The sequence below is a fragment of the Paramisgurnus dabryanus genome, chromosome 21, assembly GCF_030506205.2.
Source record: "Paramisgurnus dabryanus chromosome 21, PD_genome_1.1, whole genome shotgun sequence".
In the NCBI taxonomy this organism is placed as follows: domain Eukaryota; kingdom Metazoa; phylum Chordata; class Actinopteri; order Cypriniformes; family Cobitidae; genus Paramisgurnus; species Paramisgurnus dabryanus.
Window position 1 is genome coordinate 2,459,613 of NC_133357.1, and position 15,011 is coordinate 2,474,623.

The 15,011-nt window shown below is 36.6% G+C and overlaps 1 protein-coding gene across 1 annotated transcript in view; it reads right to left on the reverse strand.

The window, feature by feature from the left end:
- Window positions 1-15,011, reverse strand: part of cpne9 (copine family member IX) — a 54,842-nt gene that overhangs the window by 38,631 nt on the left and 1,200 nt on the right. Inside the window, exons 2-3 of the mRNA XM_065285358.2 lie at window positions 6,797-6,837; window positions 1,831-1,877 (exon numbers count right to left, since the gene is read on the reverse strand). Of these exons, the coding sequence (XP_065141430.1) occupies window positions 1,831-1,877; window positions 6,797-6,837 (88 nt within the window). The remainder of the gene's footprint in view (window positions 1-1,830; window positions 1,878-6,796; window positions 6,838-15,011) is intronic.

Below are 15,011 nucleotides of genomic sequence, written 5' to 3' on the forward strand. Positions count from 1 at the left end.
CGAAATATTTTTTTAAGATTAAACCAAACCAAAAACTTTCAATATAGTAAATTCCAGGAAGAAATCTGTAAATTGTCTGTTTACAGTACAGAAGAGTTATGATGTCATGTAGCCTACAAGTATGTGTCATATATATATGGAATTAAAATAAATTTTATTTGTTAAAATACACAGAAAAAATTGTCAAAAAATGGTCCGAAGCTGTGACTGGGGCAGTACTCTTTAAAAAGGGCCTGATGTACCATTTAGGTACAGACATACTTTTGGAACCGATATGTACTTTTGAAGTACTAATATACAGACTTTAAGTGCAAAGGTGTACTTTTTGAAAGGGCACCACCCCAGTGACACTTAGGACCATTTTTTTTGACAGTGTATATTACAAAAAATACATAATAATACAATAACACTCTTCAAAAAAAGATTTTTGCTAAATGGTTCCATAAAGCACACTCTAAAAATTGGTTCTATATAGCACTAAAAGCTCGTAATCGGAGGGGAACCATTTTTAGTGCTATATAACAACTATAAAGCACCTATGAAGAACCATACGGGGGTGATATAGCACCACTATAGCACTAGATATGGTTCTACTGTATACAGCACAATAGGGTTCTACACAGGTAGGTGCTATATGGCACTTCAACCCAGTATCACGAAATTGCGTGACTATTTCACGCATGGACCAGCGTGACAATGTCACGCTTTGCCGCGTTTGAGCGTGAGCATGTCACGCTTTCTGTTTGTGTCACTGTCACGTATTGGTTACTCAAATTTTTTGTCCTAATTTCTTACCATTGTCGCTTCGGTTTAGGGTTAGATTTACATAAAATGACACCCTTACCTAAACAAACTCTAACCCCAACGTCAGGTGACAATTGGTTAAAGTTTAGAAAATATAAAAGAATAAGTATTGTATCTTTTTTTTATATAAACCAATACTTAAAGTGACAAATACTTAAAGTGACATATAACACAAGCACCAAATCTAACCCTAAACCGAAGCGACAATGGTTTGAAAATAGGACAAAAAAGTTGTGTAACCAATACGTGACAGTGACACAAACAGAAAGCGTGACATGCTCACGCTCAAACGCGGCAAAGCGTGACATTGTCACGCTGGTCCATGCGTGAAATAGTCACGCATTTTCGTGATATAGGGTTGGGCACTTAAAACGGTTCACCTATGATTATAAGCCAGTGAACCAAGTGCTATTTAGCACCGTTTGTTTTTAGATTGAACCTTTAACATGCGAAGAACCTTTTTGTTTCCTCTTTGTAGTAAAAAAAGTTTCTTCAGGTAATAAAAATGTAATAAAGAAATGGTCCGTAAAAAAAACTTTTACAGAATAGTTCTTTAATGAACCAAAACTGCTTCTTCTATTGCATCAACCTTTTAAGGATCTTAATTTTTAAAAGTGCACCGTAATATACTTAATCAAGTTTTAAATCTGAAGTCAGTCGTGCGGCTCATCTTCAGTCCGCTGCAGCCACGTCTGAATGCTCAATTGACAATTGCCACGGTACATAAAATAATGAAAACATCCACAAAAGCAGAGAAGAGAATATCGACTGATAGATACAGAAACCTGATAATAAACTGACAATTCCCAGAATTTCATGGTGGATCTAAAAGTACAACAATGGACCACGTCAATATAACAGCTGAATACGTCTGACCTTTGATCCTAAAGATGCCACAAACAGACTGTGATAATAACTGATATCAAGAGTATTTTAAGGCAAAAGAACAAAAGAAACCAAAGGCAACACAGAACACTATTAGATCACTGTATATATATATATATATATTGTAAAAGACATACTCACCTCTCTCCATTCTTTAGTACCAATTCCTTGAACGTACAACACAACCACTGTCAAGAGTAAAAGGAAAAATTAATGGTCAGAGAGAGAAGCAGAGATTAAAGAAAATTATAAAAAGAACAAAATCACTCAATTCACACACACATATATTAATGCAACATCTTTACACAATCTCAAGGCAATTTATATCTCATTTTGAGTATGATATGATTTCATGCCAGTGATTGTTAGGTTAAGGCGTTATTATTGCTTTTTTCTAACAATCATATGCTTCAAAACCACCTTGTAAAATAGTTACGAGTTATCATAAGAGCAGAACATGCCGTGCAATTTAAGATAATAAAGATGCTTAAATGACGGCTACATTTAACCATCTAAATTAAGAAATGGTTTGGAGAAGCACCTAGCACCTACTTTAAAGTATGTGACCAATTGCGTATCAGTTGCCCATTTAAGTTTAAGTGTGAAGCAGCAGGTGCGAGATCTGGCTCATCAATTTCAATCACTTAAGAGAAGTCCAAACAGGAAAAGCACTGGCTTACAAATGGACTGCAGCTCTGGAGGTGGTAGTTCGAGCAGATTTCATTCTGCTCCAGAAAGCTCTTGAGGAATACTAAAACTTGGACATTGAACCTTTGCTCTCAAATGTTCTCTCTCTTTACAGACCGCAAGCTTTTAAAAAGATTTGCGAGAGAGCCATCTCAATGAAAAGACTGCAGATGAGGGTCATTCAAAACACTTTAGTGTCAACCCTGCACCTCAGGGTTGAAGATCAGTGCAGAAATCTAACTAGAAAAGAACTAGAGATACAGTTATATTCGTAGCAAATAGTTTTGTGCTATGTGCCAAGAACTCATTTCTGTAGAAATTGATCACCGTGCCCATTTAAAATTTGACAAAGCTAATATATTGTATATGTTTATCTAACTCAACTGGTAGCACTGCATGAGCACCATAAAAGTCTTGGGTTTAGTCCTTGGGTACACAGTACACATACTGATATAAATGTTCAGCTTGAATGCACTGTACTGTACGTCACTTTGGATAAAAGCGTCTGCCAATACATAAATTTAAATGTATATGAAGTACTGTGCAAAAGTCTTAGGCCACCCATTTTTCATTATTATTTTTCACTCTCTTTATAAAGAAACCAACAGAAAATTCAGGAAATTATGTACACAAAATAAACTTTTTCAACATGGCTTCTGCCAAAATCAGTATTTAGTGTTGACCTCTCTTGGCAGTAAACACATTTTGAATACTTTTAAGGAGAATTAGAAATTAGGATTTTATTTTAATTGGGTTTAAGAGAGCCTGCATGTTCCTGCTATTGCTCAAGTGTAAGAAGAAATCACTAAATACTTGACACTTAAGATTATACTTTTATTTTGTTTTCAATAGCCCACTCCATACAAATTACCTATAATAATATATAGTCACCATAAACTTGCAAAAAACAACAAATCTAATGATGCCATGGTGGGTTAAGACTTTTATGTGCAGCACTACGTACCTATTAAATGCAATACTGATGAAGACGAGCATTATCTGCTTAAATCACTTGGTCACAAAAAATAACAAGTCGAAAATATCAAACAATTATCTTAAAACAGAAAATGTCAATCCATAAAAGTGCAGAACAGAAAGTACAGGTAAAAAAAACCTTATTCTCAGAATACATAAAGTGTTTTAGAAAACAACTACATAGACATTTTAATTACATGTTTTAAAGCAAATGTGGGTAGGTAGAATAAGATTCTGAAATTTCTATATAATCCTTTGCTCTTAATCTAAAATGTAATTGATATTTTTTGCATTAAACATATTAACAGATTTATCCACAAATCTTTTAAAAAATGTGAGCAAGTTCAGTATTGCATTATTTAAATCAGCAGTAAGTTATGAGCATCCACATATTTTCATAAGAATAAGCCTCAATTTAAGTGATAAAAATGTATTCAGAATGAGCCACAACCTAGTATTACTAGTTTTTTTTTATGCAAATTTTATTCGAAGTCAAGCAATACACATGCACAATCTTTTGGCACGGGGCGAGATGAGACTGACCAAATTCATTATTCTCAAGTCTTCAGAAATCTGCAGTAACTAAACTGGGCCAGATAATGTTTAGCGATTTCCCATAAATTACATGGAGCAATCATCAGAGCACAAAAAGCGTTTCGGGAAGAGCAGAGACACCTATTCAGGTACGACCTTTGCTAGGAACTGATTTTGAATAAATCTCAGCGCAAATTATGGCAACTCAGATGTCAGTCAAGCGTTTGATTGCTGTGAGCTTTAGGGTAAAGGATTAATAACTCTTATAATTTGTGTTTCTCTGACTAAGGCAGCTTTAAATAGACCAGTTTAAATCAGAGGTCTTTCTTCAACTCTTTTTTACTTTTCTTTTTTACTTTTCAGACTAAAGAGAGAGAAAGAAAAGAGTACGACACTATGCAATGACTTCACATACTAAATATCTCATTCAAAACCTTGGACTCATTTTCAAGGCAACAACAAATTCATTTGAAAAACATTCATAGTTATGCGTGTGACATCTGTTGGGGAGAGAAAATGTTTTGTGCTTCTGCTCGGCGTTTGACCTATCTGAATAATGCAGTATTAAAACTGCAAATATTCATATTATCATGCAAGAAGACCATTTTATTACCCTTAAGAATAGCAAATAAAATTCTCTAAGAATTATGATCTGCTCATTATTCTATCAAGAGAATCTTAGACCTCTGAATGATATGTAAATGGAAAACCTTGAATGTTGAATATAATGATTTTTATTGCACAGAGCAATGGCAATGTTCAATATAAAACCCTAGCTTACTACTCAATACATACTGTGAATTTTGCACAAGTAGTATCTAAAACAATGTAATTTACAGTATGCTAGTCACATGACCTCATGTTACAGAGTTAGCCAACTCAAGGGCATTGCATTATGGGATGCAGTACACACTACCGAGTGCAGTATGTTCTATTGCATCCTGCATACTTTGAAAAATGTAGAATATTTGACAGAAAGTTTGCATACTTTCACAATAGTAGGGGAGAGCGGGGTATGTTGTCACACTTTTCACACTGTCTAACATTTACTGAGCACCATACATCAAAATGGTATAAATCTCATACCAAATGAAAGAAGGAAGTCTTGGGCACATATGTTGTATTCATAACATCTTTATATCTTATCTCATTACAGAGTTGTAGACTGTTGAATAGTGACTGTGCACTTGTGACAATTTGCCCCATCGGAGGGTAAGTTGTCACACTAGGGCGGGTAAGTTGTCACACTAGATTATCTAAAAATAAGAACACAACTACTTAATTGTGAATATTGATTTTAATTTTTAAACTCAAAACAAACTGGAAATATAAACATCCGTGCCTGGAGAATCTGGAAAAACAATTATTTCAATCCAAATAATGCACATTTCAATTAAGTGGCAAGACCACTTTACTTTGAACTTTGGTTCAAATGTTCTATGGCTTTCACATAAAACCAGATAACTGAATGGAACGCTGCAGATAACTTGCTTAACTTAACATGTTTAACCTCTGAACAAAACAGATGCCCTGTATGACTAATAGGACTCATCTCCAGAATCACAATTCTGACACACATAAATTGCCTGGCCTGAGGTGCAAGCATCATGGGCCCAATTGTTGCATTTTACACATTTTACCCAGGTCTCCTTTGGACGACTCTTTGAAAATGGCTCTACACAGACGAGGCAGAAGCACTCTTCATCATCTGATGATGACTCTTGCATGATTTTTCTTCTTTTAGCTGCCTTGTTTTTCATAGGTCCAGATTTCTGCTTCCCTTTCTTTTGAAACAGCTTTTTGCTAGATTGAGGCTTATTCTTTTCTATATCATGTTTTCTGAGCATGTTCGATGTGTTTGTTTGTACAGGGGCAAGTTGTCAGATGTGACGACTTGCCCCAAAGTCATTGAGACAACTTGCCCCATACTTACTTGTGTGCTAATGTTGTCTAAATCTCAAGTTTAGCTCATCATATCACTTTAGCTAAAGTATCAAAAGACACTTTACGGTCTCCTCTATTTTGTGCAAAATAATCATTTTAAACATTCACACCTAACAAAGTTGTATTGCATAAAATGTAAAGTGATGTTTTTTTACTTTTTAAGCAGAAAAATAAGAACATTGTCCTAACCTCAGATTACAGTGATCTTGACCACATGTGAACAGGAAGTTGACTATAGAAGAAGAAGTCACATAAAGTGGCTATTTGATTTTTGAGATAGAGCCTCTAGTGTTGGAGTTATTAACAGTGTGACAACTTACCCGTGTGACAACTTACCCCGCTCTCCCCTACATACTGACAAATAGTGAAATGATTTACCAAACATAGCCATTTCATGCATCCAAAATCCAGTACTGAGACAGCATATACAATTTAGTAAAGTATCTTCTTATTGACTGTTAAAACTGTATGCACTATATATTTCTATACAGTTTGTGTGGGTGCAGTATGCACACTACATCTGCTATGTTTAATTTTCATGTGACCCCCTATGACATAATATCAACCACTAAAATAATATTATAATCTACTTACTCTGGTGTTGTAAAACAACTGTAGATATAATTAAATTTAACTTAATTAGTACTTTATTATTTTTCACTTTTTGGATTTGCACTCTTAAAAATGCTGGGATACTTTCAAAAGGGACGAGCCAGCCTGCTGGGTTGTAATTAAACCCATGCAGGGTTGTTTCAATCCAAAAAGCTGGGTGATTTTAAATCTCAGCTGAAACGGTACATCCGGCTATTTCCTGCCTACTACTTTATGCATACTGAGGTTTCATACATGCTTTTCATTTCACATATATAGATGATTTCTGATGTAGGGATTGATAACTGTAGACTTGTCAAGCCTTTCAACAGGCAGCAAACACCATACAACCACAAAACAACAGATCAGGACTTACCTGGCGCAGACCTTGAAAATGTATCAACATCCAGCAAATTCCTGGAGAAAGATAAAAATAGAAGTGCTCAGTAACACAGAAGGAACAAAATAATTGCTGCAATAATAAACCAACAAATGTCTAGCAGAAGTATACCGGCTGTCCATGTAAAGAGAAACAGAAGCAGCTTTAATCTAAACAAACAGACTCATTGATGAGCAAGTTCAGCCAAACATCAATAATGAAGGTCATGAACATTTAAAGCCAACAGGAAATCAAAAGTGACCCAGATTTCTTTCTTATGATGACTAAATACTAACATCACTTCCATGACTAAATATCCTACTCCCTTGTGTTCATGAAGTAAACTTTTTTTGTATGTTTTTGGGTATTGCAATAATGCAAATCTATTTTTTAGTTATCACAGAAAATACATTAAAATACGGTAACACTTAAATAAGATTGGATTTGTTTACATTAGTAAATGCATAATCTAATATAATTTTTGTTAATGTTAGTTAAAGTGCACCTATTTTATTGCTAAAAACAATGGTATTTTGTGTATAATACAATGTGTTTGCTTGGTTTATGGTTAAAAAATAGAGATCGACCGATACTCATTTTTTTAACCAATACCGATAACAAATATTTGTATGCTTATGTGCCCGATAACCGATATGCTGAACCGATTTTTATTTACTGTTATACTTCTGATTTTGACAATTACTTCAACACTACTGAACTGAACAAACCCTTACAATAATAATAATCATCACAATCACTCCCTCTTTGCATACAAAGTAATAAATAGAGGGGTCTGAAAGATTGAAGAATAATATTAATTTAATGAATAATGTAGAAACTATATTCCCAATACATGGACCATTCCAAACACCCCTATAATTTCATCAGAAATGGACTGATCCAAAGTTCGCGCTAAGGTTGCCAGGTAACGAACGGAGCGGGAGAGAGAGAAAAGTATAGCGGAGTTGGCTGCATATTCTACAGAGTTTATAGAGTAAAACAGGTGGATTAAGTGCCTTTTTGGGATATAATATCTTTGTCTTGACCAGCAACCTGTAGCCTTCAGCAATCCAACCAATAGTTAGCAAAGAGATTTTACAAATAATATCACTGACTGGAATACTACATTCAGGGAAGTAACAAACAAAACGGCTTATATATCATTTAATTTCTTAACTGGTAATGTTATTTGATGTCAGAATAATTAATATTTTGTTGTTATAGCTTATGAAATGGCTGTTGACAGTGCTGTTTATCTATGCATTTACTCACGCATTAACTGTATCAAACTGTGACCGCTTGCGGAGGTAATAAATAATTAATTAATATCCACACACATTGATTTAGATATTTTAGCAAAATAATGTTTATCTGGGAAATGATAATATAACTTTCAGCAGTAATTTGAGTAAATCTTGTTAAAAGTTAGCTACATGTGGTGGCTGTGCTTCAGCCTTCAACCCCGGTAACTTAAGTGAACAGCAATATGAACGTGATTTTACGATGCTAATGATAAGCATAAATAAAAGAAAAAACAATTTAATGTAGCGTTTTTAATTCCACAAAGCATTAATTCATGGTTGTTTTATTCATGCAAAGCTACGTTGTTATTGGGACCGGATTTTATGGATCAGCGTGACCCTGAGTTCGTCTCTTGGACAAGCTGCATACATTGCTTTTAATATATCAACTTATTTAACATAACATGTATTAATGCACAAATAAGATGTGTTATAAATGCCTCATATGCAAAGTAAGTACTCAAAGTCCTTTTAATGAAGTCACGTCACTCCGCCGTCATATTTGCTGTGCACGCTGCTGCTGCTGCTGTGAGCTCCTCTCCTCAGATGCGTTTAGCGTGCAATTCTCAATTCTCTTGTTTATCGGTCAATCCGATATAACAAAACCGATATTCGATCATCGGAAAATGCTCAAATATCGAGGAAAATATCGGAAAACAGATATACCGGTCGATCTCAATTAAAGAACACATTATTTTCCACATACCGTACATTTTTGTAGCTCCAGATTTCCATGTCTCGCTAAAACGCACTGAATTTGTACAAAACTCATCGATTTGAAAAGCTCTGTGTCCCTGATTGGCCAGCTAATCTGTATGTTGTGATTGGCCTGAATACCTCTGACGTCAGCCGGAAATTTGACGCTCCTTACCATGTTTGAAGGATTCGTATGCAATGCTAACAGGAGTTAACTTACAGGCTGTGAGTCCAAAGGATTTATGATAATGTTGGTCTTTACTACATCACCAATCCCAGGAAGTAAACTGTTGCCTACAATCCCTGTGTTTGTTGTAGTCCGAGAAAGGAGATTTACGTTGGAGACAATAACTCGCGTCATCGTTTACTTTGGGGTTTGTACTTTTTGCATATCGTTAACATGTACTAATACACACTTACACACCATAGGAAATGTAAAATTGTGAATCTGAAAATTGGTGCTCTTTAATACCAATCCAATTGTTCATGTTAGTTTATTGTGCATTAGCTTCTGACTTTAAAAAATGTGTTAGTAAATGCTGTAATTAACATGAACTAAGATGAATAGAATTATTGTTTATTGTTAGTTCATGTTAGCTAATGCTTTAACTAATGTTAACAAATACAACCTTATTGTGAAGTGTTACCTAAAATACATACAGAATAATATCAAAAGCAAAATATTGCATGATTTTGTTTTAGTATGAACCACTCTTTAGGTATCACACATTCTAGTGGCTATACTGACCCTCTTTACTTTGTTTGTGCCTGGTCTAATAATGGTTGTCCTCAAAACATTTTTTATTATCTACTTACCAAAGTGTAATAACTTTGTCTCTACCTTCTAAACAACTTTTCGGTTGATGTCCCAAACTTTTTACTTAATCCCCTCCCCTCCATCCACCTGACTTGAAGCACAGCTGTTGTTGACAAAAAGCAATAATTCATAACTTCATCGCTCCCACTGCAAAACCATTTAACATTCGTTTTGCCATCCATCAGTCTGTTATTACACTCTGACGGTGCATTTAAATAAAACCAGGCAGCTTCAAGACGGGCAATGATGGATGACCAGCAACATGGACCCATAGATATTCTCTCGCGGAAGAATTGTATCGGTGGGATAAATAGAAAGGCTAGAAAAGTACAGCAGAGAGCACATTAATCCATCCGGCTGAGCAGAGAATCGATTCCATCTCCAGTCTGCAGGATGCAGCTCTGAGCAACAGGAGGTATTGCCTGACATCTGGTGTGACGCCAGCTGTGACGTTTTCGACCCGAATAAACGGGTCCTGAAGCTCTGGCATCTCCGTGGGGAGTGTGTTCATGTGCAGCGTATCGAGGGGGATCCCTTGACATAATAACGCGTGGCTTCGGTGGTTAAGCTAAAGGGGATAACCTTGATCAGAATAACATTAGCATGTTTTAAGGAATTACACATAGACTTTTAAAAATGAAGCTGCTTGAAAGGACATATCGCGGCACAGCAATGTCATAGAAGAACAATTTTGGGTACATTTTTGGGAACCAATTCTTATACTTTCATATAATCGTGAAACAGAAAGGTGCTTTGGATGTTTCACAAGACTTTTTTCAAATGTAAAATAAATATTTGATGTCCTCAGAGTACGTATGTGAAGTTTTGGCTCAAAATATCATACAGTTAATTTATTATAGCATTAAGGGGCGTTATTATTATAAAATTATCCCCTTATGACATCACAAGGGGAGCCAAATTTCAATGACTTATTTTTCACATGGTTCCAGAGAATGGTTTACCAAAACTAAGTTACTGTTCTTTTCACATTTTCTAGGTTGATAGAAGCAATGGGGACCCAATTATAGCACTTAAACATGGAAAAAGTCAGATTTTCATGATATGTCCCCTTTAAAGGTGACATAGAATGATTGAACGGGGTATTTATCCTTGTTCTGTGATGTGTCATGTAGACAAAAAAATTTTTGTTTGGGTCTGTAATGCCTTAGAAGCTTCCTAAAAACCTCTCTCAGATAGCTCTATTAGGGTGGGGGATTTTAAACAAGTGGTTTTGCACCTTTTTGGCTCCCCCTGCTGGCTTAACTTGCAATCTCATTACTGATTGGCTGACTTTGCTGCCACTCAGAAAATGTAGCCAATTATTTTAAAGTGGAGGGGCAGTGAGATGCCTGTGATGTCATAAGAATCAGTTTTTCAGATTGGGTCGTTTTCTGGCTGACATTTCTAAAAAAGGAATTTCTATGAGACTGAGATGTTTAGCATGTTTAGCACTTTTTGTATGTTCGTGAATGCGGGTAGACTACCATTATTCAACAAAGACAAGGTAAAAATGGTTTTTCATTCTCTGTACCCTTTAAAGATTCTTCATGGAGGCATTCAGTCAAAATCGTTCGCCTGTGTCATCGCAAAGCACTTTTATTTTTAAGAGCGTATTGTGGAGGATTGTGCATGCATTCCTGATGTTCCTTTCATCTTAGTATTTATGCAAATATCATTATGGATGAATCATTTCATCTACACCCATGACATTAGTCCGACATCAGCCACATGGTATAATAAAATTACCAAGGAACGTGACAAATCTCCAAAATCAGGTTATGAAGATCATCTGATGCATAATTCAAACCAAAACAACACAGAAGACCTACATACAGCAGCAGCCTGTTCTTTATCTTTAAAACAAAGGACAAATTCTCAGACTGACATTACAGTAAAGTGTTTTTTTCAAGATTGAGTCATACATTTAATAAATAGGCAGGAAAAATGTTTGCTTCTGAAAACAGGAAGCAATCTGAAGGATGAATTTACAAGTTTTCCCGGTAACCAGAACAGACTCCCGCCTGGGATCTCCAGGTCTTCCGCACATTCTCCCATTCGGATTTCTCACAAGACCCTCTCTCTTATCAAGTGACACCACGACATCTGGTGCAATCTGTGTTGACAGTGACAAACAACCTTGATGAATCGGTTTCCCCTGCGAACAGCTTCCACAATTTGCCAGGCATAATGCACTGAGGAAAAGACACCCTTTTACTAAGTTGCTATCAAAGTGGTATCTGCTTTGAATGCCTGTATTGCGGCCGGCACAGATTAAAGTTTTAACAGAGTTTTTAACTACTTTTTACGCTACTCTGTTTGACCATACAGAATATTTAATTTAGGTAATTTAGTTCTTCTAACTATAATGAATTACATCTTTGCACCTGGTCCTGGTAAATTAACACAGGGAACTACACACATCTAGTGTAGCAGAAACCCACTGCACAACTATAACCGAAAAACCTTACACATATTCTGTTGCTGTATTTCATTTCTCATAAATTCTGATGTGTTGCGTTAGACTCCCGGTGGGCACATATGAAATATGTACCATGAGGTACTACTTTGCTACATTTTCTTGCCCCGTCTTCAACCACAGCCAAATTGCTGCTGAAAGCCCAGCGGGCAAAGCCTGGCGGCCGCAGATGTGTCTCTTGTATAAAGAGACCTCCCTCGGATATCTGGGCAAGCCGTGTCTGAAGTGAAGGCTTTATGCAAACACACAGACAGCTTCAGCAGTCAACACATTCATTATTCAGGAAAGAGTCTGTGCTGTTGTTTGTTGCCAGTGGTGTCTGCCCAACAAGGAGAGGGCAGTGCAGAGGGACACAGTAAGAGAAGAGGTCAGCCAGGTGTTTAAAACGGTTGCCCTTTCTATACACAGGTTATACTTGCTTTTCATTTGAGCAAAAGTCAAACAAACAAATTATGGAATATGGTTGGTTAGATAGTAGGGTGGCCATTCGTGCCAGTTCTGCCCGACATATCCCGAATATGTTTTCGGGTGTGTGTTCTCCGGAAGTCGCGTTGGTCGACCGCATCCGTCATCAAGGTTTAATATTTCGGGTTCAATTTCAAAAAAGCAACAGTTACATTTCAAGGTGAGAATGAAACAACAATGATTGTATGTCTTAAAAGAAATAAATCTTAATTTTTTAATGTATTTTAACTGAAATGTGAGAACCTCAATGACGTATGCGGTCGAGCAACGCGACTTGAACCGAAAACATGTTCGGGACATGTCCGGCGGAACTGGCACGAATGGCCACCATATTTGATAGTAATATAAAAGTGTGTAGGTTGGAGCTGAACTCACCCAAATGTATTTTGGGCATACAATAAAATAAAAATATGTGACTGCTTTTTTCTAACTCGTCCTAGAGCCTTTATCGGATTGGCATGAAATTCGGTATGTAGCATCTAGAGACACTCAAGACTAAAAGCTGTCAAAAGAATTTCAGTAATCAATTCGTTGTCATATACCGCGTAAACCAATTTTACATATAGGGTTAAAAAACAGATTTGAGGTGTATCTTCACCAAACTTATGCCTATTGACAGGACACTTGGTACTTCTGATGGCAGTCAGGAACTGAGGAGGCATACACAGTTTGTTGCAGCACCACCTAGTGGTCAGACAAATTTTCACATGCCTATAACTTTGGCTACGATCGACGTATTTTCATGGGACTTATTATTTCCTTGGAGTTCTAAATCGTTGTGGAGTCCAATGAAACCACACATGCCAGGTTTCACCTTATGCTTAGACCAGCGCAGTGAAATAGCACTTTAAAAACACCTGTGAATATCTCGGCGAGCGTTATCGACTTGAAACCACTGTAGGAAAAACAATACAATAGCTTCTGAACAAAAAACTTTATTAGCGTCATATAAAAAATTCCATAAGAATGGCTGTAAATTGCACAAAAAGGTAACTTAAATGGTTATTATGGAGATTTTTTTTACCAGATTTGATATGCTGATGTATGGGCAGAGTCTGCGGCCAGACAAAACAGATGGTATGCCTGCACCACTAGTTGGCCTTATAATTGAACAAAACCTTAGACCAGTGGTTCTCAAACTTTTTCAGCATGCGGCCCCCCTTATGTATGGTGCGTCCTTTGCGGCCCCCCAAAAGAAAATTTTTGACAAATTTGTTCTAAAACATAAAATTTTTTAGAATGACAAAACATTAAATTATACAAAGAAGTGCTGTTGGTTAGTAGCCTTATTTTTTTAGGTTTAATTAGACAGAATTCATGATAAATTAATGTATTTTATAAAATGTCATAAAACTGGGGCCCCCTGGCACCATCTCGCGGCCCCGGCCCCCAGTTTGAGAACCACTGCCTTAGACTAAGCAAGCCCTATGGTCAAACAACTGTTTCTTCACTAAACTAAAGTGTAAAGTCATGAAACTAGCTAGATGTAATCATAGTCATGACATGAGATTTCATGCACATTTCGTCATAGCGCCACCTAATGGTCTTGACATCGGAAAATGGTAATTTTTGCTTAAAACTACTGCAAATTTACATTTAAAATCATCATTTGAGTCATCATGGATTATTTCTTTCATGGCTTGGAGTATAATCATTGGTGGATGCAAATTCACTCCCTAGCAACCAATGCCAATACCCGAGCAACAGTTTTGCAAGAGCTATATCTCTGCATCAGAATATAGTAGAGACATTAGGGTGGGCTCTTTTGACTCATTAAACTTCTTGTAACATTTTGTGTCTCAAGATTTGTCACAGCAAGCAGAACTCACATTTTTTCTTCAGTGACCTAGTTTTCCACAATTCTCAATAAGAGAAAGACGATTGCAGTGGACATAGATTTTTTTTGTTGATTACTTTTGCTTTTATTTCATCTGAAATCATAAGGTATTACTAGGTTCTTTAGGGGCTGTCCACACGGAGACGCGTATCACTGCATACGTATAAATTTGTTATCGTATTGGCGCATCATCCACACGGATCCGGCGTTTTGGGAGACTGAATGCGCTATTTTTTGAAACCGGGTCCTAAAGTGGATAAATCTGAAACCGACACCCTTGCGGTTTCGTCTGTACAGCCAATCCGTATATTTTGTGAAGCGAAAACGTCATCACATCACGTGTCGGAAGCGTCACACGTAACAGCAACAACAATAACGGCGGATTACGTGATTGTGTTCGTGCTACAGAAGCTACTAAAGCCTACTAGCTTTATTACAGCAAAATCTATTGCTTCTATGCAATTGTGGTGACCAACAAGCGATAATGGACAACACCATACGTTGGCTATGCGCATGCTCAAAGTCTTCTTCTCCGTGTATAGTGTATATCTGTGGCAGAATTACAGCGCCCCATACTGGTCCGGCATATATACTACACTGCTTTCAGTCGGTTTCAGTGG